The sequence below is a fragment of the Pholcus phalangioides genome, unplaced genomic scaffold (genome assembly GCF_987345545.1).
Source record: "Pholcus phalangioides strain wild (caught in Gottingen) unplaced genomic scaffold, Ppha-v1.0 ptg000022l_1, whole genome shotgun sequence".
Taxonomy (NCBI): Eukaryota; Metazoa; Arthropoda; class Arachnida; order Araneae; family Pholcidae; genus Pholcus; species Pholcus phalangioides.
In genome coordinates, this window is record NW_028301615.1 from 24,461,272 (window position 1) to 24,488,616 (window position 27,345).

At 39.5% G+C, this 27,345-nt stretch overlaps 1 protein-coding gene across 3 annotated transcripts in view; it reads left to right on the top strand.

Moving 5' to 3' along the window:
- Window positions 1-782: 782 nt before the first annotated feature.
- LOC149070045 (sodium- and chloride-dependent glycine transporter 1-like) overlaps window positions 783-27,345 on the top strand; it is a 52,995-nt gene continuing 26,432 nt past the window's right edge. The window contains exons 1-6 of one of the 3 annotated variants that reach the window (XM_089250232.1): window positions 783-941; window positions 14,059-14,359; window positions 15,042-15,173; window positions 15,265-15,580; window positions 18,613-18,745; window positions 24,883-25,017. In XM_089250232.1, the coding sequence (XP_089106358.1) occupies window positions 918-941; window positions 14,059-14,359; window positions 15,042-15,173; window positions 15,265-15,580; window positions 18,613-18,745; window positions 24,883-25,017 (1,041 nt within the window). In that variant the 5' untranslated portion in view covers window positions 783-917. Of the gene's footprint in view, window positions 942-11,645; window positions 11,787-14,058; window positions 14,360-14,890; window positions 14,928-15,041; window positions 15,174-15,264; window positions 15,581-18,612; window positions 18,746-24,882; window positions 25,018-27,345 lie in introns of those variants that run through there. The other 2 variants (XM_089250234.1, XM_089250235.1) reach the window with 2 other exon arrangements.

The following is a 27,345-nucleotide window of genomic DNA, read 5'->3' on the forward strand; positions in this document are numbered from 1 at the left end:
GTACCTGTGGAAGTGGTGGTGTGGGGGAGTCGAGTGGGTTAAAACACAGGGTGGCGAATTCGAGGAAAGAGTAGTCAAATTAGAACGGGAGAAGGGCGGCAAAAACCCATAAATGCGCCCCAGAGTAGACATGTCCGCTGGGCGATTCAAATTTCACGCAAACGGAAAACCTGGCTGAAAAGTTACTGTCTTCAGATTCCATTTTTTGCGCCCCCATCTCTATAATTTTTAACATTAAAAAAGAATAAACTCCCAGCGCCCTTCCTGCTTTCGCGCCCTTGGCACTAGACGCCCCATTTCCCCCCCCCCCCTAGTTGCGGCTCTGCGTCAAGGTATTGAAAATTTGAAAATATTTGGGGGGTATATTTCCGTAAGTATTCTGCAGGTAAAAGGGTATCGGAGGGCGCATGGGTCCAATATTTACGCCCCGTGGTTAACGAAATTTCGGAGGTCCCTAACTCTGATAAAAGCAACATGAAATTTAAGCGTAAAATGATTTAGATTTTAGAAAGATGTTTTCTGTGGTTTGAATTGAAATAATGATGTTTTTTGTGAATTTTTCATCAAAAGAAAATAAAAACAAAAATAAATAAACATGGATACTCACTGACTTGGCGATAGTTTGGCTGTGTTTATTCCCTCTCTCTCTCTCTCCCACAGTTTTTTTTTCTTTTTTCTAGATCTTTCTCCGTCTGCTGTCGTCTGACATTTGGCAGGGAAAATGATAATTTGGCGAGAACAATGACATTTTGGCGTTGGGAAGAAGCCCCTGGAGGTGCGCTACAAAGCCTTACTCGTCCATTTGGCTTCCGCCGCTCACGTGTGCATCGTCTGCTGTATTGTCTCTCGTTCCTCGCAGCCTCTGAAAGTCATTTAGTTCTCGCCGGTGTATTTTTTCATTCTTGAATCTAATCATTATGGTGTCCGATAAATCTAATGTTGTAAGTACGATTTATTTTATCTTTTTTTTTGATCACGATTTCTTGATCTTTATTATTCGAAATCTATGAATATCCAGAGACAATATTATAATGTATACGTGTATTCCATCGCGTATAGATAGGGAATTTCTCTTTTCCCGCTGTTTGAGGAGTAGCAGGTTTTACATTATGGGGGCATTAACGCCACCATCGGGTCGAGGCAGTGCCCTCCTGAGAGCGTCATGGGTAGGGGGGGGGGGGCCCCGGGCAAAGCTATTTTTTTTTTGAGGCACCCTCCTTTCTCCTCTACGTGGTGAATTTTTGCTTTCCAAGTTACAAGCTTGCACTCTAAAATTTCAACCAGATCTTATTTTTCAGATCGAGAGGCCCTCTGCACTTGAGGGCCCCCCGTTGCCTAGGCGTTAAGAGGACACAGGTTGAGGCTATTTTATTGATTAAATCTATTTGAATCTTATCATAATATGAAATTTTCGATTTTGATATCTGACCTGATGTACTTTTTTACTATTGATTTTTGTCGTTGTGACCAAATGAACTGGCGGTTTCGATACTAGTCACCATTGGCCTCCCACATCCTGGACAGTGCCGTCTTAAGGCATGGGCCCACCCGGGCCTCACAAAAATGGAATCTGGGGTTTGGATGATGCTCACGTCATCAACCACCCTCGGGTCAATCAATTACCCTTGGGGGGGGGGGGGGTCAAAAATGGCTAAAAATTTGCTTACGTAATACTTGAACGGCCCCTTACTTATGTATGTCATAACTACTTATAAACATAGGCACCGGATCCTTGGGGCTGAGGCCAATATGAGCCTCCCAATAAATTTTGAAAGGGGACTGACCCCTCCCCCCCAATAATTTCTGAAAAAACAATGTAATGCTCCTTCCCCCCCCCCCATCTTACGTACGCGCTTTAGTCCCGCATATGCAGAACGACGAGCACCTATCCCTAATGCTTTCTTTTCATCTCGGCGCCTCTGCTTATAAAGGGCCATATCCATGGGCCCTGAAAGACCTGGGACGATTCTTACCATTTTTTGTTTTTACGTGCTATAAATTCATTGAGGGGCATCATTAAATTTTTTGATATGGGGGCCGCAAGTGGGGGAAGGGCAGCTTGATCTGGTGTACCGGGGGGGGGGTGACCAAAAATGCGTTCTTGCTCCGGGTGACAAAGTATGTAGTGGCCCTTCGCCTTCCAAAAATTCCAGCCAGTCAATAGCGGTTATTAATCAATGTTAAATAAATATATTTATTTGTGCCCGCTTCCGAGTTAAGCCAGGATTACACTATAAAAGTTTGATAAAATACCTTTTATAAAACTTGCAAATATCCAATAAATCTATTGATTACTATCGAATGTAACCGATACGCTTACTGGTTGCATTTCTCAAGTTTTATAAAAGAACTTATATAAAATTTCTATAGCGTAATCTCGGTGGATTTCCTAATGATCTCGGTATTGCTCGTACATACATAGAGTTTTTATAATTTCTATAGTCGACACCATGGGCGGAGATACGGGGGGGGGCGTGGCAGGCATTGCCTCCCCAGCGTCAAAGGTGGGGTCGCCTGATCTAATGCATATATTAATTGACATGATCGTGCTCCCCCCGACTTCCAAGTCTGTCTACACCAGTGTTTCTCAACCGTCGGGCCTCGGCCCATGCCGGACCGTGTTTGATTTACTGTTTCATTTTGCTCCATTTGTTGTTCATTAGTCGTGTGTATGACCGGGCCTTCCACTCACGGAAAAAAAAAATACACCGGGCCGTGAGGTTCCAAAGGTTTGCTTGACCAACCATTGGTCTACACCAGTGATTCCCAACGTGGGCGATGGAATGTTCCAGGGGGGCGGTAGAAGATACGGGTATAACATTGCGTTTTGGGTGATGGGAGAAAAAATTTCTGAAGAAAGGGGCGATGAGCCAAAAAAGGTTTGGAATCTATGGTCAACACCCTGCGCTCTCCTTAGATCGCAACTAGGGAAGGCCAGGGTTAGGGGCGATCGTGGTGCCGGATCAGGAAGGCTGCCGAGTTTAAAATCTTTCCGTTCAAAATTACGGAGAGATTTTCGCTAAAATGGACACTACACCGGGCAACGCAGTACATTTTCATTTCTAGTTTCTACCCTGGGACTCTTAGCCCTTTGTGCCAATAAATCCGCGGACCCCATTACTAAATTACATACAGTGAAAAGCAATGAGTTGATTATTTTCTCGTTCAAGCTTACGTCTCCCCGGAAAAATTTCAGCGGGCCGTGAACTCCTAATATATACGATGGTGTTTGCTGTTAAGTTTTTCTCCGTCGTTGCGAGTGTTTGCCGAATTTAACTAACGGGCATTAGTCACAGCGTCAAAACGAATGGGCTTTGTCGGGCATGGCCAACACCTTCTATAGCAAGAAGCGTCCGCGCCACTGAAGTCGTCCATTTCACCTGTAGCCATTGGATATAGCAGGCCGACGTACGCGAAATCTTTACCTTTTTTGCAGTGTATCCAATGACTGGGTGAAATGGACGACTTCGGTGGCGTCACGAGCTTCGCGTGGAGGCTTTCTGCTATAGAAGGTGTTGGCATGGCCCTTGTTGCATAAGAGGAATCTGACCTGCATAGCAATGAAACGTCAAGTGGGAAAACTTGAGGGTTGGTTGCAGGTGCATTGTTTGCCCGGGGTGGGCCCTCGTGACACTTAAAATAATCCTGATTAACCTAGGCTTTTCGCAAAGGGAAGGTTATGAGACTGGCTCCAGCAGGTGACGAACATCAACTTAGTATGTGCGTGCTTTTTTTTATAAAAAATGATCGTATATAGCAGTGATTCCCAACGTGGGCGTTAACGCCCCCTTGGGGGCGATGGAAAGTTCCAGGGGGCGGTAGAAGCTACGGGTATAACGTAGGATCCTGTGGGTTAGATGGCGTTGGGGGGGGGGCGATGGGAGAACAAAATTTCTGAAGGGGGCGATGGGACAACAAAATTTCTGAAGAAGGGGGCGATGGGACAAAAAAGGTTGGCAACTATGGTATATACAAGGACAATCATATATCTGTGGCACCCTAGCACAGGGCAGCTATTAGATGCTTGGACAGCCAGAGCAAGCGCGCATTTTGGTGCTTCTCCCCCTTTTGATATTGAATAGTTTGAAATTTGCGCCCTCTCTTGTCCAGCGCCCGAGGCAGTTTAACTGAATTTTGATTAATTTTCATATTTGCACAGCTCACAGTTCGAACTGGGCAATTGCAGATGACCAAACCAGGGCCGCAATCAGATATTTTGTCACTCGGGGCAAGTCGGTACCCCTTCTAACGTAGAAGAAGCAGTTAAAGGGTGAATTCGGTGCCTCTTGTAATGTAGAGGCGGCGGGACCCGCTGGCTCCCCCACTTGTGGTCCTGGACCAGTTAACCCTTACTACGCCCGAGTGGCGCCGTGGTAAGATGCTCGTCTTCCACTATGAAGGTTACCATCAAGGTCCATGGGTTCGAATCCGGGCATAGAACGTTTGAAGCAAACTCTTTACCTACCGAGCGTGTGGCGACCACCGATGGATGAATCCTTCATTTCCCACACAACTCTTCTGGTTGGAAATTGTCGTATGGCGATGTATGTACTGCTGCAATCCCGAGATATCTCGCCCTTGATCTTTATTTCGGTCACCCCGAAATATCTCGGGTTCTTAATACGCTTTTATTCCTAATGTGCATCAGAAAAATTTTAAAAACCTCCTAAAAGGTTAAATGTAACCCCCTTACAAAATTCTATTTCAATTAATCATCATTGTTCAATTGAACATCGTGAGTTGAATGGCATGAAATCAATGTGGTCAGGGGCGTCTCATCGTAACTTCTTTCACCGTAAACAAAATATAGTTTACATTCAGTCCTAGAGCCCTCAGCTTGCATAGAGGACGTTATACAGATTAATATAGAAACTATGTATACCAGGCCATGAAGGAGTACGCAAACCTCGTAGGCGTTTCCAGGAATACCTTGCTCGTTCGTTCGACAAGTAGGCTTTTCGAGACGAGGTGGCCCCAATGTTTAGCACTGTTCTGGAACGAGCCCTCAGCTGACTGGAGATGTTCTGCGGTAAAAATCCCCACACATGTAATAGTGGGGTGTTTTTTTTTTTTTGCACTTTTTCTTAAAATTCTTCCAAATTGTTCTGCAGTAGCGCTAATTGATTTTGGCACATTCTGCTTTGCGGCGACTTGGTAAGTGAAGTGTTTCACAGGAAACGCAAGCTCCTTATGCATCTTGAAGCGAGGCTGTAACTAGAATTTTTGGAGGAAGGCAAACTGTTTGCATTTCTTCTAATGAAATATTAATTATATTGACAATGTCAAATTTATGGTTTTGTTTGTATTTTGTTAAAGGTAAAAGGTCTCTGGGCAAATATGAATTTTGCCCCCCCCATAGTTTTCTTGGAGGCAGAAGCGTACGCAGGGCAAGGGGGGGGGGGAATGCGGGCCTTGCTCAAATAAAATACAGCCCAGTTTTTGGGACCTGATAATTTGTTGGCGTTGGGTGTGCCCCGTTTGTCCGTGCGATGCAATAACCTTGTTGTGGTGAAAGATGATCCGTTTTTCAGACCTAGAATTTTGTGAAGGGTCTGAGAAACGGAACCGCAGATTTTAGCTGGACAAGTACCCTGACTTTATGAACAGTTCGTTTTTTTTTTTATCGCTGATTGTTTTTTTTACGTATTTTGAATATCCTGTTATGTACTGGTCGGGAATGCCTACTCGAAAGCATAGGTAGACTTCCAAATTGTGTTCCTCGGAACCCTGGGGCTGCGTGAGAGCTTCTAGCTTAGTTCTGCAGCATCCAAAGTCAGGATCCTAGTTCAAATCCCGTTGGCGGCGCAGTGGTGGTCGACTGAAGTTGGTTTCTTGTGGTTTTTCAACTTTGAGGCACGAATGCGAGCCGTTTTACCATTTCAAGAAGTCGGAGAGATCAGGCAACATTATACTTGCATTTCATGTAAACTTGAACACCTACCTTTACTTTAGCATATGGGAGACATGGTAGCACCAGCAAGATTACAAAACAAGCACAACTCTGACAACGTGTTAGTTAGGAGGCCCACACACATACACCCAGAACACACATTCCCGCATATATCGATTCGTCCAAAATTCCGCAGAGGAATGTGTCCGAGGTGCATGTTAAGTATTGTATGCCCATTTCTGAGTTGGCCTCTGACCTTGACGCGCGAAGGGATTGTTCATCTTCCAAGTGGGGAGGAAAGAACTCTAAAATAGCGCAAAAGACGTCAACGAAAAATACCAACTTGCTCCTTTTGCCTGCGACCTTTTTACCGAAAGAATAGGGGGGCGTCAAAATGCGTGCTTGCCCCGGGTGACCAAGCATCTAGTTGCGGCCTGTGTACAATAGTAGTATCAAAAGCCAGGAAAATGTAAAGGTGCGTGTACGGTTTAGTAGTGGTATTAAAAGCGTTAAAATATTTCATTGGTAGTGCAACGAAAACACCTGTATTTTTTTTTTTTTATTTGCAAACTGAATCAATTTATTCACTTTCACTTATACAAAGGGGGAAAAATATATATATATATATACATGCACAACATGTTACAGACTAAAGTAATTTTTGATACACTGAGTTACATGAGAGTATAAATTATTGTCGAAATATTCGTGTTCGCCTGGGTTTCAGTTCTGATTCTGAGAGAACAAAACAGTGGAAACCCCTTTCCTTAGAGCAGTGGTTTCCAACTTTTTTGACTTGGAGACCCTTTTTGGAATGTCTAAGCTGAGGGTCATTGGTCAGCACGTTTTATTTTTTATTTGCAGAATTCACTGATTTGATTTTCCGTGTACGACCGGGGAACTCGTGGAAAGTGTAGTGAACCTGATTGCTCCGCGGACCATAGGTTGAGACACGCTGAAGAAAAATGTTTTGTGAAACAAGTGAATCGTTTCAAGTTCTTAATGATCAATTAGTGCGATTTTCTAACATCATAGATACGTATTTTTTAATGGAATCAGAAAAGTTAAAAGTGCACCCTAAACTTACGCGGTCCTCAAACTTAAATAGAGGTCCCCTGATTTAAATATCTTTGATATAATGAAATTAGTCACCTTCACAAGCAATCAAAATTGTCAAAACCTTCTTGGCTTAAAGATTGTACACCATATACAATGATGCTAATGAGAACAAGATTTTCAATCGTTCACAGTTCATCATAGTGTGGAATTATTTAACCAGTTTCACCAGTACGAGCGTGATATCAGGCAGTTTTTTTTATAGCGCATTGTGATTTGCTCATCTAACATGAGGGCATGTCATTTTCAAAATTCGCGTTTATATTCATCATACCTCAATGTTGCTCATTTTTAATTAATAGATGACTCTACCGCACCGCAGAATTAATTTTTCGTGTTAATTTTTTTAAGCCTCGATTCTTCTCGCATTTTTTTCGCAAATTCTAAAAAAAATCATTTACTTTTTTTAACTGATTGAAACAGGTGTGGTTTTTAGAAATCTGACCATGCAAAATCCAAATTGTAAATACAAGTTGACCAAGATACACATTGCAGAAATCTGACCATGTAAACCCATTAAGACACCCCGTTTGTAGCGTGTATTCAAAATCACGTGAAGATGTGTGGATTTTCGAAAATTGGGAGATTTTTGTGTTCTGAAGAGTTTTCGTACCAATGCTAAACATTGAGAAGAAACCGGAACATTGTGTATTCGTTGCATTGCTTCGATAGTCTTCGCATCAGTTAGCGCGTGAATTCGATTTCCTTGCCTGTAGCTGAGTGAAAGAACCCCATCTTGGTTGCGCACGTGCCAACAGACCAGAATGTATAAGCTTTTGCCCTTTCCTGACTATGCCATCACGCGGCTTTGCACGTGTTTTGGTTTTTTTTCTTCAATTTGCGCCTTGCCTTCCATGAACATCTTTTTGAAAGGTCCTATTGTATAGCTTGAAAATGTTTTTGAAACAGATTCTATCAGAAAGATGAAGATTCCTTCCCCCTCCCATGGGAAAATATCTTTTCATAAGTTGGAAATAGGGGTTTTTCCCACCCTTTCTACTATGTATTGCGATCGTAGATATTCTCCTATTCCCCACATATACTCGCAGACCTGTCAACTCTCTGGATTTGTTAAAAATTTAGAAGGAAATATTTTTCAATTTCATTTAGATCGGAGTTTTTTCCCCATGAGCTTTCAGGATGTCATGACATCAATGACTTCGTATGCCCAATTGATCACTAATATCTTCCAAGATTATATTTTGCTCAGAGGCTTGGCAGGACCTGTTTACGGAGGAAGGGGGCACTTTTTCTCAATCGATTAAGAAAAACAATTTTGTTATCGAGTCACCCTTCCCCCGGGCGAATCTCCATATTTCTGGATTCCAAAAGTTGGCACGTGTGATCATATTTAAGGTAATTAGTTCTAGAATATTTCATACCCATGAATATTTCAAACATGCAAAAGTGCATATTTTAATGTAATATGTTTCACATTGGCGTTTCGCTACTTTGAGAACAAAAAATGTCCTGTAATCTACATGAATAAATTTTATTCCCCTTTTAATGAAATCTTGAAGTTTGAGAAAAGTGTATTTTTTCAGAGAAAATGTCGCTGCTTCTAAATGTATCATCCGTGCCAGTCTGTTACCTTATAAAAAAAAAATATACACATATTTTGCTAATTTTACATTTAATTCTTTATGTGACTTCTACTCCGCGAAGTATGCACGGGAAATTATGGTATGCTTGCAGGATTTTTGCAGGAAATTGCAGGATTTTTATGAGAAAATTACAGGACTTCTGCGTTTTCAAGGTTGGCAGGTCTGTACTCGTATTCTTTCCCTGCGTTACAGTGATACCTTGGCTCACGAATTTTTTGGCTAACGATTTTTTTCCACGGTTTTCAGTTTCGGCTAACGAATACGGATTTGGTTACCCAACACTAGTTGACATTGATGTACACACTCATATAACATAGCCACGTCATGCGTTGAACTTTCACGCCAATTAAAATGAATCTAATTAGTATGTGTCACTTGAGCCAAATTAGTTTATTTCCGACGCCTATTTCTCTTTCAGAAAGATTTAGAGCGGCATCATGTAAGCAGTGTTGCCAACAGTCAAAGAATTTTCCAACTAGATTCTTCATCATAAACAACTAGAAACCGGGCTTAAAACAACTTGAATTAATTTTAGCCATTATTTAGATTACTATACGTACCGTATTTCCCGGGATATCCTCGTAATTTAATAATAGAATACTAGTACACAGGAAATTTTTTTGAAAAAGACTGGAAAAACAACTAGATGGACATTTTTTTCAATGCCGTAAAAAGACCAGATCTAGTTGGAAAATAACTAAGTTGGCAACACTGCATGTAAGATGACCAATTAAGCTTAGAAAAAATGCATTAAATAAAAAGTTCTAGGTTTCAACGATTTTTCAGTGGGTACGGGAAAGACTGAATACCAAAGTGAACAGTCGTTACATTTTAGGGCTTTTCCGTCGTTCTTTCAAACCAAGCACCACTCAGGTCTATCGCCATCTATGGGCAATTTACTACGTAGTGAGTTGTGCCGGAAGTGTGTGAGTACTTAAGTCTGAACACGTATCCAGTGTTGTCTGATTTTTCAGTGCTGCCATCTATATTTCAGAAGTGCAATTATTTAATTGCATTTGTACCTTATTTCCTTTAAATTCTTTTCATCCAATTACGAAGCTGTTTATCTCGGCTTTCAGGCTTTTTTTTACAGCGCTATTTTGTGGGATGGTTTTTTTAAACTTCAATATTTTGGTCTACCTGGGACGAATTGAATGGTTTTCCACTAAAACCTATGGGAAATCACGTTTCGGCTAACGAATGCGATTCCGGAACGAATTATCTTCGTTAGCCGAAGTATCACTATCTTCCGTTGACTTAGCAATAGGTCCTTATGACGAGTTCACAGATAATCGTGAAGGTAATTGATTCTGCTACCCAGCTTTGGGCGAGTTGAGTACGTGAATGTATGCCACCAACAATTTCAAATTCGCAATAAATCCATGTACTCGTAGCAGCGCTCATTAATTTCAATAAATTTGTATTAAAATTTCTTGAAAGACGAATGGCAAAACCGGTGTTTTTTTCCTCCCGTCGCGTGATTGTCTGACATTTGTTTTTTTCTTTGACACTGGAATGTTGTTGCTGCTGCCGTTTTCTGGGTAAAAGCTTGGCTCAGGTTCATTGCTCTACTTCCATGAAAAGTTTTCTTTTCGGCCTTTGAAGGGCGCACGCAACAGGGTGCTGGATGGCTTTTTTTCCTATCGTCCTGAGTTTTGACCGAGTCGTTATTTTCATGACAGCGTATTAACGTTCTGGATTCTCTTGCACCTTGGTTATTTGCAAAGGAAGTTCAATTTTTGCCCTTTTCATTCGATGCGAACGAATTTTATGAAAAGAACTACATATTATATTTTTGTGTTGGGGAAGAGGGACTGATTTTTCAAAATCGGTGAGAATGTCGATTTTTTTTAAACGTCGCATCTTTTTTTTTCCAAGTTTTTATTTCAATAAGTAACATCATTTATTTGTCCCCAGTCAATTATGATAATACTATACAAATTATTTTAAAATTAAATTACATATTTTAAAGAAAATGCAGAGAGAAGAAAACATATTTGAATGGGCACGTTAGAACAGTCAATTCATAATGTGATGAAGGCTGGGACAGAAGAGAGCAGTAGCTAAAAGCTAGTAAAATGCTCTCGACCCTATGACATCTCTGAACTTGTGATACACATAAATCTTCTCATTTCTTTTGACCTGAAAGAAAAATAAAAAGAACGAACTACATCTCGGCCCAATAGATGTACATATATTTATTAATTAAATTAAAAAATGAATTTATATCAACCAAAAGCTGATATAAGAATTTCGTGTACGAGTTTTTTTTTCACTAATTCAATGACAAATTTTTAATATAGAAGGGAGAGAAAAAGCTAGACAAAAATTTAAATAAGTAGAATCTACACTTGATAACTATCTACATAACCAAATAGTTATTGTTTTCATTTAAATTTACCTGTCGAATTATTTAATGCATAAAATTTGATATCAGGTTAAATTAATTTTTCATTTCATTGTTTAAATTTCATTCATTGTCTTCCCCATTCATTAATTTGTCAATGTGACATTGCTATTGCAGTACTTTACTAACCACAGTTAATGAAACAGAAGGAAAGTTGCTTTCACGATCAAAGGAATTTCATATGAGTTTCTGTGAAAAGTCTCGATCATGTTGCGGAAATTTTCACGAGATTTTGATATTTGAATACTGATACGATCATCACTTGCGATCAACCTCCGATAAGATGCAGAAAAAAACATTTTCTCCATTTAAAAATTCACTGGAAAATATGGGTGGGGTGTTCGTTCCTATTCGTGTCTGCGGGTGATCGACATCCGAGACGGAGATCGATAAGATCGTCTTCCCCAACCACCTCTACTTCATAAAAGAATGGAATCTCCCAAGCCTTTCTCAACCCAAGGTTGAAGGGAGGCGGCAGCAGCTTTTCCTGTCCCTGCCCAACATCAATAGAATACACGCAATTGTGGTGTGTCCAAGGGGGGGGGGGAACCGATTATTCCCATGAAGAGTCCTATAATTCTCGGTCCCACGCAGTCGGATTTTGTTTCCCTACCATCGCTTCCGTGGTAAAATCCGTATTTCTTTATACTTCGCGTCCATTTCAAACCCCGAGATTATTGCTATTTAAATCGGCTGTGGATTTTTTTACCTGGTGCCGTTTTATTACCTTTGTCGACAAATTGACATTTTCTCGTATTTTTTAAAAATGGTAATTTTTATTTCTCAATATATGAATTTTTTTTTTAAACAAGTTATTTATTAATGCTATTTTGTGCAATATTGATCTATCAGTACATATTTGATAGTCGCCTGGAGATTCTTCTCAGTGGTTTTCTAAATTACGAGGTGCAGTATCTTCGCGGCTATTTCAAAGAAAGTCTACCAACAGGGTAGCAGAGTCAGAGCACGAAAAAATTACACGTTATGCGCATGGACATTTATTTTTCATTTCCGATTTTGATGATAGATGGTAGTCACATCTCGTCGCAAAAGCTTTGGTTCCAACTCGGTAACCTACACAGTGGAGGTCGACTGAAGTTGGTTTTCTGTGGTTTCCAACTTCGAAGATTAAATGTTAGACGGCCTTCCCTTTGAAAAGATCATGTTATAGCAAGTAGCAGATCTTGCAACAATATTTCATTTAGAAAATCATGAAAATGTCAGTTTCTTACTTTAAATTTGGGGGATGGTAACACACGAACACAAACAACATCGCCAATGCGATGAAAACGTCAGTAGTTGCCAGAAGTAATAGGATTAAGGGATTCAAGGACACCTGGGGGGGGGACTGCTATATAGTATATTAATGAATTATTAGGTGCAATTCGTTTCCAAGCTACTTATGTTCTCCAGATGTATTCTGATATTTCTCTGAAAAAAACACTGGGGATTTTGAGGATAGATGGTAGTCATACTTTTGAATTATGCTGTGCAGACATGTGTATTGTGGCATCTCAATTGAGAAAAAGAAAACTGATTCAAAAAGATTTCACCCAGAAACTTCCCATTTATAGCAAGTAACTGTCTATTTTTTAAAGGTTTCAGTGTCTCTTGTAGCATTGAAAGTCTTCCTTTGACGTCACTTCAATTCATCAAATTAAAATTTATATTCTTAATGCCATTCTTTAATTGAGTTATGGTTCATTATAAATCTCCAGATTTTAAATGTGCTTAGTCAAATTTGTAGAGAGCGAACAGTTACACATCATGAATTCGTTCTTTAAGAAGAAACCCCAAATAAAGTGGACCTGGAGAAGCCAAACTGGGACAAGCAAGATAGACTACATCCTATATATGTCAAATAAAAAGCATATGATCCAAGGCTAGTGTTCTCAACAAATTCAATACAGGAAGCAATCAACTGGTGAGATGTTGAATAATGTTTAACACTAGAATGGAAAGAACGAAACTTAAACTATGTTGGGAGGAAGGAAAACGTTTTTGCACTAAAAAGGATCTACTAAGTTGATTTATACTTCTGTAATTGGACTTGTTATTCTGTTATACAAATTTATATATAAAAAATAAAATTCTGGATGCACCCATCTTTCGGGAACGCTTTGATATCTCCTTGAGATGGGAAGCGTGGTGCGTCCGGTCCTTGAATGTTCAATGCACTAAAAAAGGAAAGATGGAACCATCACAAAAGATGGAAATGAAATTATTAGTATTGTTGAGGAATTTTATAATACTCTATACAAACATGAACAGGATCAGAACAGAGGAAAGGGCAGGGCCATCATTTCAACTTTTTCTGGGGATGGGGGGGGGGGGCAAAGAACATGTACTCAATGTATTTATAATTTTATATATAATTTTTAGTGTATTTTCAAAAGGATCAGGATTGGATGGAGCACTTTCCGCAAAAACTAATTCTAAAGAGTTACATGCCACTATGCTTGAAAAGTGTTTAATCAGTGTGTGTTACCAGCACTGACTTATGGAGCTTAAACATGGACACTCACAAGCAAGACGATACAAAGGCTACAGACAACACAAACGAATCACTTGGATAAGAAACCACCACACCAAGGTATATGATATCATGGAAAGAATTAAATTTCTAAAATGGAAATGGGCTGGACACATTGCAAGAAGACAGGACAACAGATGGACCACAAGTATTCTAGATTGGTACCCCCATGGTGTTAAATGTCCCAGAAGGCGTCCCCACACAAGATGGATGGATGAGATCAGAAAAGTGGCTGAGGTCAACTGGAAGGCTAAAACAGAGCAAAATGGAAAAACTTACGCGACGTTCATCCAGCATTGGATTTTGAAAATGGTTGATATTAATTTGTCATCAATTTTACTGAAATGCTTTTTGTATGATATTTTTGTGTGTTATCAAATGTCTTGATGGATCTGCACTGGAAGCATCACATTAAAACGTAATATTAGGTGTTTCCAATTTTGCATTGGAAAATATGGAGGTAAAATATCAATTTACTTTGGTTGATATATTGTTTTTTTTTTAATAGGTGTACCAACCCTGTTCAGTTGACAAAGATGGTTGTGAACCTCTTGTTGGAGAAAGTGTTTTTTCTAAGGCAGCCAGAGTGTTCAGTAGATCAAAAAGTACTTCTCCTGGCCCAGTTAGCATTCCACTTCCACCACCTGAGGATACAAGCTCAACAATCAGTGATAGCAGTGGTGGCAGTGATGAAAATGAAAGAGGAACGTGGGGAAGGCAGTTGGACTTCTTTCTTTCCTGTGTAGGATATGCTGTTGGTCTTGGCAATATCTGGCGGTTTCCATATCTCTGCTACAAAAGTGGAGGAGGTCAGTAATTTTAAAATTCATTTTAAATAGGTGATGGTTTGTTTCGGGCTAATCAGTTGAGAAAAATAGAAAACACAAGTTCTTTGAGTTTGTAAATTATTTATGGAGATAAATTTCCCAGATTTATTATACAGTGTTACATTTGGCCACCTGTGGTTTATCCGCCTAAAAAAATGAATTCAAGTTTGTTTATTTTTTGTCATCATTTAACTCGTGAATTACTCAATCATCTATTAATCAATGACACATGACATTTTAAGATAAAAGTTAGCATTGATGAAACAATATTTTAAAATTATTGACTACAAAGCTCATTGAGATAATGATTTCTTAATAAATATGTTTTGTACTGTCTTCCCCAAAATAGAAGGAATGAAACTGATACAATGAGACTAAAGAATTTACGTGATTTTCTATAGTTTTTCAGTGTTAAAAAAAGCATAATTTACTGTTCAAAAGTGTTCTATTATTGGTGTGAAAGCTGTCTATCTAGAATCATTATTTGTGACTGTCTTCTTTTCTTTGTTACAGAGTGATAATTTCCTAAACTGCCATGTGAGCATAAAATGTAATGCTTTGAAATGTTCTTTCCTATGGCGATTTTTATCTTTATATTTCTGAGTCTGTTACTTTTCATATTTTTAGTTATCGAAATATAATAAATAATTTGTTTCTCCCTCAGGAGCTTTTCTCGTTCCATATTTGTTATTTCTTGTGATATGTGGGATGCCGTTGTTCTTCCTGGAAATGAGCTTTGGTCAATTCGCTAGTCTAGGTCCTATTGCTATTTGGAAAATTTGTCCTTTGTTCAAAGGTACAGGAAGTTTTTGTCAGCATTAAAATTTTGATTTATTTGCATGTAAAAAAAAAATCCAACAACTAATAATTTTTCTTTCCCTTCACAGGTCTCGGCTATGGTATGGTCTTGATCTCAGCAATTGTTTGTATATATTACAATGTGATCATTGCCTGGACTTTATATTATATCTATCAGTCGTATAATGTATATTGGGCAAATTGTGATAATTTTTGGAACACAGCCAATTGTATAGATAAGCATTATGAAATACCTGGTCCAAGTAATGGAACCGAGTTTATTAGTCTGGGAAATGCTACTGATGTTGGAACCAATGGAACGTTAAACCTGATGCTAACCAGCAATGTCACTGCTGTACTGACTAATTTTTCCAACAAGATGACATCTAGTGAAGAATTTTGGTTGTAAGTTAAATGTTTGTTAGTACTTCCATTTTGTGTTTGAGTACAGTACCATGTCATCACCTTATAGGGAAAACCTCATAAAATACACACACACACACATATTTTTTCAAAAATGGTTTTTTGACAGTTTTAGATTGGAAACATATCTCACCTATTGTAGCTTTTGAGAAAAGTAAAATCGGCACTGATCTTTTTTTAGAAAAAAAAAATGAACCCCCCTTTTGTGTTATTCAATGGGATGTTCAGTTTTCTTTAATCTTTCTGTAAAGTTGGGAGTTTTTAATGCAAGAGGTTTTCGTTATAAGGTGACGATATGGGATATTTTAGGTCTCTATTTTGAACCTAGACAATTTTACTTGGGAAAACAGGCGAGAGATAATTTTGCAAAAATTTACAAGTTACATTTGCTTACAAATTAAGAAATGAAGCCATTGTATTTTAATACACTCAAACCTGTTTTTGTGCGGTGGATAGGGACCACATAAAAAAAAATCACACAAAACTTCACGAGTAGCTATAAAAAATATTTTTCGCAACACATTTAAAAAGCATTTTTTTTATGCGGTGGATAGGGACAGCATAAAAAAAGTCTCCTGTAGACAATAACTCAAAACCTTATGACATAACTAAGAATTGTTTTTTTAAATGAGATCAAGACACGAGGCTTGGCAGCAGGGCAACAAAATGCATTTTAGCACCCCCTCGTAATATTGAAGGAGAGATTAAAGAGTGAAATTTGCGCCCCCTCTAGTACAGCGCCTGGGGCACCAGACCCGCCTGCACCCCCCTAGTTGCGGCCCTGCTTGGCAGATACTTGGAATCTCGCCAAACCTTTTGGAATCTGATTTAGAAAATACACATGTGAACATTTTTAAATATTTTATTTACATATGTAATTATTTTACACATACGAAACGTTTTTGTATGCCTCTTATAGTGGATTCATCTAATCCAAATTCTTTACCAAGAGCTGTGGATCCTTCACCTTCTGCTATTTGTTTTAAAATCGTAGTCTTTGTTTCTAAGGAAATTGCCTTTCTCTTCGCTTTGTTTTTGCCCTTATTCATTTTCAGGGATTATGTCGAAAAATAAAATAAAAATCCTAAAAATTTATCTAAATGGAAAAAATAATAAATTTATCTTCAATTTACGCTTTGAAATGATAGCTTATCTTAATGGTCCAGGAATATGAAAGCACGTTGAAGGACGTCATTAAAATAATGTGATTATATACTTCACTACATATGTAATGTAATTGGCTGACGCAATACTTATGTGATGAAATATCAAAAATCGAAAGAACTAAATGGCCGATCAAACCTATTAATTTTTTTTTATTGATAACTTCGTCAATTATGTTTTAATTTGATTGAAATTTTCATATACCGCACAAAAAAAAATTGCACAAAAACCGGTTTGAGTGTACTTCATTAATTTCCTTAACTTTCTTGCTTTAAACCCACTGTTAACCCTTTAAGCAGTTCTTAAAATTTTCTTAATCACTAATTCCCGTCTATTTTCAAGGAGAATTATTTTTTGCAAATTGAGAGCTGATAACTGCTCCTCCCCCCCCCCCCAAGAAAATTTACTGTTATTTTCCTTACTATGATACAAAAACACAGCCATGATATGTGTGGCTTTCTAGCAGTAAGCAATTCAGCAGCATTGTGCTGTACCTTTTTCTTTTAAGTATATTTTGTGAAGTTAATACTGAGATGGATCTTTGGTTTGTCAGGGCAAGTATTACAGCACTGTTCTTTCGTTTCTTCAACTAAATCTGTTTCATGTTGTGTGCTTAGCGAAAAACTTTCTGTTCAAATAGATATCATTAAAGCTGGAGGTTGAAATAAAAGCTGGTTTACAAAAGTTTGTCCAAAATCTTGTGACTTTACAGGGCAGCGGTTCTCAACCTTTTTTGACTCGTGGAGCCCTTTTTAGTAAAAAAAAATTCTATGGTGGAGTCCCGTAGGCCCGTTTATTAATTATTAATCAAAGTCACTGATTTATTTTTACTGTTTAAAAATATGATTATTTTTTTAAATTTTATTGTTTTTTTTATTGAGTGGCCGCGGAGCACCTGTTGAAAACCATTGTTCTAGGGCATGGTTTTCAACCATAGATGTGCTGCAAAAAGTTTCAGAGAAAAATAAGTTATTTTCTAAAGAAGTCCAAAGTGTCCAAACCAAAATGGAGACATTAATATGAGTAATATGATGCATATCTCATGATATATAAAAATGAAAAATAATCTGAAATTTTTTTAGAAATGTGTCATATATGAGTATTACCTCCGGGTAGAGGAAAATCCCATTGCTTAAAGCAGAGCCTCGTGTTTCTGCTCTGGCCACTCCAGTAAAATGTAATCGGTAAATGTTTATGATTAAATTAAAAAAACGCCCGAGGGGTTCCAGCAGTGAATTTTTTCCTTAAAAAGGGCTCCTTGAGTCTAAAAGTTTAGGAACCATTGGTTTAAAGTTTGTTAGTGTCAGTAAAAAATATATATTACAGAAAAAAAGAAGAAATCACAGTAAAAATGAATTGTGAGAAATGACTGAGGATAACAATTAAACCTTTAAAAAATGGGTTAAATTTTGATTTAATTTTGGTAAATAAAATTTTTGGGAATCAATTGAAGCAAATAGCCCTTACATGAATGTTTTTTGGGCTTTACCAAAACTGTTAGTGTAACATACTTTGTTCTTATCTGTAAAAAGAAAATTTTCATCTTTAGATTGTTAATGAGTTTTGATTTACTTTTTTAAGCAATGGTTTAAGCTACGGTTGCATTTTTTGCATAATGCAAAAGAAAATCTTCGAATGCCAAAGTAGTAGTCGTAAAAATGCATACAGGAGATACAAAATGAGTAGACATCCAACCATCAATCATTAGCATTGTAGCATTTTGCCTAAAGTTTTTTCCCTAATTTTTGCTTTTTTGTGATAGGAATTTTTTATCTAGCTTAAACTCTGGTTTAAGGAATTATAGATAAAGTTAGTGGATTGTTAAATTTCTTATTATATTCATTATGTAGCAACCAGGTCTTAAAGCAAAGTGATGGAATTGAGAATTTGGGTGGAATGCAGTGGCATCTAGTCTTGACCCTGTTCATTGCCTGGGTGATTGTGTTTTTATGCCTACAGAAAGGTGTAAAATCATCAGGAAAAGTAAGCTTTTGTTCATTTGAATTTTTAAGATTTGTTCATGTTATGTAAGTTTCATAAAATACCGAAAAGAAAAACAATATGCTCATAAAGGTTTTGGGTGATCAATTTAAATTTTAAAAAATCCTTTTCCTGTTTGTAAAAATCTATGAAATATGGAGAAATATATTCTTGATACTTCCCACAACACATCAAATAAATAGACTTTGGATATTAATGCTTAGGCGAGCATTGGAAAGAATAATTTGGTGTTTCTGCTGGGGGAAACTTATAACCCTAGATTTCTTGCAATATAGGCAAACATATTTACTAAACACTGTTAAGCTCAGTTGCTTGGGCTAACGCCCTGAACCAATATATCCCAGAGACACAATCATTTCTTTCCTTATAACACACCAGGGTTTTTTAAGCTATGGTCACATTATTTGCAAAATGTGAAAGAAAATCTTAGACTGCAAAAGAAGTGGTAGCGACTTTTGTAAAAATGCGTACAGGAGGTACAAAACGAGTAGACATCCAACCATCAATCGTTAGCATTGTAGCATTTTGCTAAAGCTTCCCCCATTTTAGCTTTTTTATGAAAGGATTTTTTTTTCTAGATTAAACCCTGTAACACATATACAGTAACATCGTGCTTTGAGTAAAAACATTATTTGCGTTTTTAACTTAGCAATAGGTCCCCAGTTTTTTTTTGCAACAGTAGAGACATGTTCTTTTCTCAGCCTACAATTACTCAGCACATCACTATTGTGATGGGATGTCATAAGGAAAGGATCTATATAAGGAAAGTAATGCAGGGTGCTTATAATTAAACTGACACTACTCAGTTGTAGCCAGTTTCCATTCTGATGGAGGTATTTGATGAAACTTGGCATATAGGATATACTATGAACCATGGAGAAAAAGATTCAATAAAAAAATTGTTCAATTTTTGACCATTTTTTTCCCCCATGGTCAAAATAATGTATATACTAAGTTTCAATGAACTATGTCCACCACAACGGGCATTACACAGGTTGGAGTGGTGTTAGTATAATTCAATTGGCACTACTCTGACCTGTGTAGCGTCTGTTGTGATGGACATAGTTCATTGTAGTCAAAAATTTAACTTTTTTTATATTGAATCTTTATTTTCCCCCATGGTCTATATATTTACGGAGCGACATGTTAAGCTCTTGATGGTTTGATCGCTTCTCTTGCGATTTCCCGCGTGACAATCCAATGGCGTCGGCTTTACAAGTGCCGCCATCTGTGAGATAAAATACAAATCGAATCTCACCACATGAGTTTCCCCCCAGTGGAGGAACATGGTGAGAGAACGATAAATGAGATACAAAATGAAAATGTGATACAAAAAATTATTCATAAGATGCAGAATAATAGATGTGCAAGACATAATACAATGATGCAGGAAATCATGTGCAATAAGTATACACTTAAAAAAAAATATGATGCAAAATGTACAATTAAATGCAGAAAATTCAATAAGCTGTACAAAATATATATCGGATGCATAATATAAATGAGATGCATGAAATACAAGATGCAAAAAAATATTATGATGCACAATTCGAAACAAAATTAATTTCGGTTATCAGCCTAGGACTGAATTTGACTTTTCTGCCAGACCTAGTGACATATGGTTGTACTGGCACAGTGTCATTTTTCTTTTCTTCGAGCTTGTTTTTGTCAAGTTCCACACAGACATCGTTAAAGATAAATGCGGGTTTCACTCTGTCAAGTGAAACACAGGTCTTTCTCCCATTTACATTTAAAGTGATATTTTTTTCATTACGAGAAATCACTTCATGGGGTCCAGTATATGGTTGTGTCAAAGGTGGTGTGATCTTGTCAATTCGAAGAAACACATGTGAGCAAGTTTGCAGTTGAGGATGCACATAAATTTTGGATTGACCATGAGGTGATGTTTTGCATGGTTTGATACTATTCATACGCTCTCTGAGCTGTTGTACGTATGTGTATGTTGATGAGAGCTGACCGGGTGTATCCGTGCAGAGATCTGCAGGTAATCTCAAAGATGTACCAAAAACCAACTCGGCACTAGAGGCTTTGATATCCGGCTTGACGGCTGCCCTGAGACCAAGTAAGATGGCTGGCAATGTGACGGTCCACTTTGGATTCTCATGTGCCTTCAATGAGCTTTTTAAGACACGGTGGAACCGTTCGACCATGCCATTGGCCTGTGGATGGTAAGCAGTGGTACGAATCCTGCTAGTGCCAAGCAGGTTGATCAGTTCTCTGAAGAGTGATGATTCGAACTGCCGTCCTTGATCGGTTGTTATGGTTGATGGACATCCATAACGGGAAATCCAACCATCGAACAAGGCACGACAAACTGTGTCTGCTGTGATGTCTGCTACAGGTATGACTTCCGGCCATCTGGTGTAGCGATCAATTACTGTTAAACAGTATGTCTTTCCTTCTGAAGGAGGCAGAGGTCCAACCAGATCGATATGAATATGAGAAAATCTTGCATCGGGTGTTGCAAAGGTGCCTAAAGGTGTTTTGGTATGCTTATGAACCTTTGAGCGTTGCCACTCATTGCAACACTTTACCCAATCTTTGATGTTCCTTCTCATGTTAGGCCAAACGTATCTTGCAGATATTAGCTGAGTAGATGATGTTACACCTGCATGAGCAAGATTGTGGAAATGATGAAAAATAGTCTTGCGGAAGCTCGCTGGAACAAATGGTCTTGGTGAGCCTGTAGACACATCACATACCAGTTCTGTTGCGGTAAATGGACTTGGCATTGACTTGAAAGTCAGTGAACTAGAGTTGTCTTGCTGTAACTGTTTTAATTCAGGATCCTCTCGTTGAGCAGTTGCAAAAAGGTCAAAATCCAGGAATGGTGATTTGGAAATCGAGTTGATTACTATTCTTGAAAGAGCGTCAGCTACCACATTATCTGCACCTTTAGTATGACGAACATCAGTGCTGAATTGCGAGATGAAGTCGAGGTGTCGCCATTGACGTGGGCTGCATTTATCAGGATTTTGCTTGAAGGCGAAGACAAGAGGTTTCTGATCTGTGAAAATTATGAACTCACGGCCGTCTAGCATGTGCCGGAATCTTTTGACAGCAGTGTACATTGCTAACAGTTCTCGGTCGTAAGTGGAGAACTTCTGTTGACTCTTTGTCAGTTTCATGGACAGGAATGCAATGGGTTCCCATCCTTTTCCATTTGATTGCATTAGCGAACCACCGACTGCTAAATCACTGGCGTCAACCCAAAGACTTAGCTTGGCACCAGGAATTGGATGGTGAAGTAATGTTGCACCCGCTAAAGCTTGCTTCGCATCGATGAATGCTTGCTCGGCTGGATCAGTCCACTGAAGGATATCAGCTGGCTTGGTTTGAGTAGCTCTTTTGGATTTCTTTTTGTTTTTTATTCCCTCCAAAAACTTGTGTAGAGGTGTTAAGATGTGTGCAGCTCTGGGCACAAAACGACGATAAAAGTTGAAGAGACCAAGAAAACGTCGTAATTGAGTGATGGTGTTTGGCTTAGGAAAGTTCAGGATGCAATCAACACGATCTGTTAAAGGCTCGATGCCAGATCCAGAAACTTTGTAACCCAAAAATTCAATTGATGAAACACCAAATACACATTTAGAGGGCTTGATGCTGAGGCCATATATTTGCAGACGTTCGAATAACAACCTTAGATGTTCGATGTGCTCCTCTGGTGATTTCGAGGCTACCAGTATGTCATCAACAAAGGCATATACAAATGGAAGTCCACGAGTGACCTCGTCAATAAACCTTTGGAATGTGGCTGCAGCGTTGCAAAGGCCAAATTGCATTCGAGTGCTCTCGAATAACCCAAACGGTGTGATAATAGCACTTTTATGGACATCTTCCGGATGTATAGGAATCTGATGATAGGCCCTAATGAGATCTATATGGGAAAAGATTTTACTACCATGCAATTCAGATGTAAAGTCCAGAACATTTGGAACACTGTACCGGTCTTTCACAGTCTGTGCATTTAAAGCTCGGTAATCACCAACTGGACGCCATTCATCACTGTCCTTTTTCGGGACCAAGTGCAGAGGTGATGCATAGCAGCTGTTAGATGGTCGTAAATGGCCGAGGTCAAGCATCTGCTGAAATTCTTGCTTCACGATTTTCAATCGATCAGGAGCTAGACGTCTTGGTTTGGCATGCACAGGTGGACCAACAGTCTCAATATGATGCACGACAGAGTGTTTCACAGGTTGTCCTGGTTGTGGTGGTTTGATGATGTCGGGAAACTTGCTGAGAAGGCTGTGGTAGATGGTGTCACCTTCGATGAGTTTGATTGAGTGAACTTCTGCAATGTGAAGATCACAGTCAGTATTGAGTTTTGTTGTCCTATCCAGCAAACATCGTCGTCGGAGATCCGGAACAAGATCAAAGTTGAACAGAAAGTCTGCCCCAATGATGGGTGTGGAAACATTAGCCAGTAGGAAAGTCCAAGTGAAATTACGACGGAGATTGAAATCTAATGTCACCCTCTTTTGACCATACACTAATGGATGAAGCATTAGCAGCAGAGAGCTTCATAGTGGCGTCGTTGTGATGGTGATGCTGGAAGGATAGAAACATCGGATCCAGTGTCAATCAGGAATCGAATTTTGGAATTTCTGTCCATGGTAAAAAGGCGACAAGATGCCTGTGGCAAGGAGCATGTCGCGATTACTCCTCGCCCGCCCCGTTTTTTTGAAACTTGCACGGCGACACGCACTTTTTGGCGTTGTTGCCGAATTTGTTGTGATACCAGCAGTTTTCCGATCGTGGATGCGGACTGCGCGCACGTGAGGTACGTTGGCGAGAGTTGCTACGCGAACGCAGGACGTTTTTCAACTCGCGGCGTAACTGAGCCACTTCGTCCCGAAGTTGCGCGACGGAATCCGGCTGTTGCGGTTTCTCAACTGCGTCAACATGCTGAGGGTTCACTTCATGAATTTTGTCGGCGAGTTGAGCAGCTTTCTCGAGAACGAGTGGAGTGACAGCAGCGAGAATGGACTGAGTTGATGCCGGTAGGTGTTGGAGAAAAAGCTCCATCAGCAATTCGTCGGAGACAGAATGCGATTCCGCTCGTCGTCGCAATTCGCGGAGAATGTCGGATGGTTTCCGATCTCCCAATGACCCGCATGTTAAGAGCTTTCGAAGTTGAGTGGACGACGACTCGCTCGACCGTTTAATCAGTTCCGATTTCAGCCTTTCATACGGATCCGTGGCCGGCGGATTAACGAGAATGTCCCGGACAAGAGCCGCACTCTCCGGAGGCAAATTCGCGACAACATAGTTGTACTTTGTGACAGATTCGGTTATCGGTTTCGGAACAGCGAGAGCGAAAGTGCTTTCACACATGATAAACCACAGCGCTGGATCATGGTGGTTAAAAAGTGGTACCTGAACGGCACTTACTTCCATGATGAAAATCCAGGAAAAGTGATGTCAAGTTCCGGAAAGCGAAAGTTCACTCACGGGAAACACCAGTAGATTGCCTCGTGCTGCAGTGAAGAAACTGGAACTTGTTTGAAGTCCGCGGTCACCATACTTTGGGTTATGAGGTTGCGTGATTTGGATAAAATGATGGATTCAGGATAATTGATTAATTTCTTAAAATAATTATTTATTTACAACACGAAACATAAGACGAAATAAAAAAAATCTACGGAGCGACATGTTAAGCTCTTGATGGTTTGATCGCTTCTCTTGCGATTTCCCGCGTGACAATCCAATGGCGTCGGCTTTACAAGTGCCGCCATCTGTGAGATAAAATACAAATCGAATCTCACCACATATTTTATGTACCAAGTTTCATCAAAATACCTCTATAAGACTGGGTGCTACATCCTTCAGTTCTGTCAGTTTATTTATAATCACTTTGTAGTTGCACCTCTTCAGTATATTAACTTGTGCATTTGCCTGGCTAGTAAGAGGCCAGTGGTTTCATTCTCTGCAAAGCAGCAATTTTTAGTTCCCAAAGTTTATTTCAGCATTAATATCCAGAAAGTCTTTCTCTTAGAAATTGGAGAAATCATCTTCGCAATACTTTGTAAGCTTCTTAGTTATGTATGTTTTGTGTTGTTGCTTGAAAAATAAGTGTAATTTATGTTCTTATTCTTTAGGTAGTGTACGTGTCCGCAACATTCCCATATGTGGTTTTAGTTTGTTTGTTGATCAGAGGTGTTACTTTACCAGGTGCATGGAAAGGCATTGTTTTCTACCTTACTCCTCGCTGGGAGCTTTTGAAGTCTTTTGAGGTTAGTGATTAAAGCGGGATGTTAATGAGCTATATAGGAATATAGTTTTTACATATGTATTTAACCTGTAGGGTTCGTTTTCAATGACTGATTGCCACAATCATAAGCACTCTCTGTCACTTTTATGTATAATACTTGGTTTAGTCATATTTTTTCACAATAAACATTATACTATTAACACGCCCTCCTCGTTTACAGCGAGCCTTTGAAATTACCTCCTGAGTCCACAGGAGCCACTCTCTAACTACTTGAAAACACACCAAGCTTCTTTTCTCTTCGTCGAGGGCCTTTCTCCCCCACCCATGCTTTCTACTCCCATCATGCTCCTTCCCAATGGGGGAAACCTTACATTACCCCCTTCCTAAGCATGAAATATGCATAACATATTTTACAAGACAATCTGATTACATACATTGTTGCTGATAATAGAAACTAGGATATGATCAAATAACACGATACTGTAACAATAAATATTTGCAATAAAACACAAGTAAACATTAATGTTCATTATTTCAGTTCACACAGTTCATTCTGTTCGTAAACGTGATATTACGTCTGCGCTTACATTGTCTGTCCCTGGCGTGCCTGCTTCCAGAAGCTGTGATGATGGTCGGACAGTATGAGTTTTTGTTCTGCCCCTACTGACGGAGTAATTGGAGCTCTGCCTGAGACTTCATTCTTTCCTCTCAACTGGCAAGCTTCACATGCACATACAAAATTCCTTTGTATCCTTGACAATCTCCTCCCAATACAATGAGTACCAGATTCTGTCATTTGTTTCTTAGCACTCTTGTATATGTCCCTCGAAAGGAGTTTTATGTATGGGCCCTTCGCAAAAAAAACCTTTTTTTCCCTTTTGGTAAGAGGAGGTGGAGTAAGAGGGGGTGGAGATCTCTTGTGAACAGCACGTTGCAAGACATCCCAGATATGTTCAATAATGTTCATGTCTGGGGATTTAGGTGGCCAGCGGAAGTGTCTAAAGTCAGAAGAGTGTTCCTGAAGCCACTTTGTAGTAATTCTGGACGTGTGGGGTGTTGCATTGTCCTGCTGAAATTGTCCAAGTCTGTCGGAATGCACAATGGACATGAATGGGTGCAGGTGATCAAACAGGATGCTTACGTACCTACTTCACCAAACACCAACTCTGGCCATATCGCTATATTGCAATTTACTGCCATTAGTGAGATGGGCTGGAAGCGAAGGCGCTGTCTATCGGTGGTCGCCTCGAGTTTGTTAGGGAAAATATTGTATCGATATCCTCCCTTGGGTTTGAACCCGGGACCCTGACAACAACCTTCACAATGGTAGACGAGCATCTTACCACCATGCCACTCGGGCCAGGCACAGTACCTGTCACCTGTCAGTCATATCTAGGCGTATCAGGGATCCCATACCATCACACAGCCTCCACCAGCTTGAACAGTCCCCCTGTTGACATGTAGGGTCCATGGATTCATGAGGTTGTCTCCATACCCCTACACGTCCATCAGCTCAAAGCAATTGGAACCGAGACTTGTCAGGCCAGGCACAGTGTTTCCAGTCCTCAACGGTCCAATGTCTGTGTTGTCGGGGCGAGGCGTAAAGCTTTGTGTCATGCAGTCATCAAGGGTACACGAGTGTGCCTTCGGCTCCGAAAGCCCATATCAATGTTTCGTTGAATGGTTCGCACGCTGCCACTTGTTGATGGCCCAGCATTGAAATCTGCAGCAATTTGTGGAAGGGTTGCACGTCTGTCACGTTTAATGATTCTCGTCAGTCGTCGTTGGTCCCGTTCTTGCATGATCTTTTTCCAGCAGCAGCGATGTCGTAGATTAAATTTTTTATCGGATTCCCGATATTCACGGTACACTCGTGAAATGGTCGTACGTGAAAATCCAAATTTCATCGCTACCTCGGAGATGCTATGTCCCATCTCTCGTGCGCCGACTATAACACCACATTCAAACTCACTTAAATCTTGATAACCTGCCATTGTAGCAGCAGTAACCGATCTAACAACTATGCCAGACACTTGTTATGTTATATAGGCGTTGCCGACCACAGCGCCGTACTCTGATTGGTTCCATATCTCTTCATTTGTATATGCATGCCTGTACCAGTTGGGAATTTCGCGGGGGGGGGGGGGGGTCGTAGCAGTAGTTGGTAGGGCCTCCAAAAAATGGCTCGGGGATCCATGATGTCTTAAGTCAGCCACCTCGTTGGGCAATTTGCCTGTTGTGGCGTTGTATTTGTATTTGTATTTGTATTTTTGGCTCTTCAGTTTATATAACTATAGCCATAATGTCTCTTTTAAAACTTAAGTACTTTTGGGATTGAAAATAAAGAATT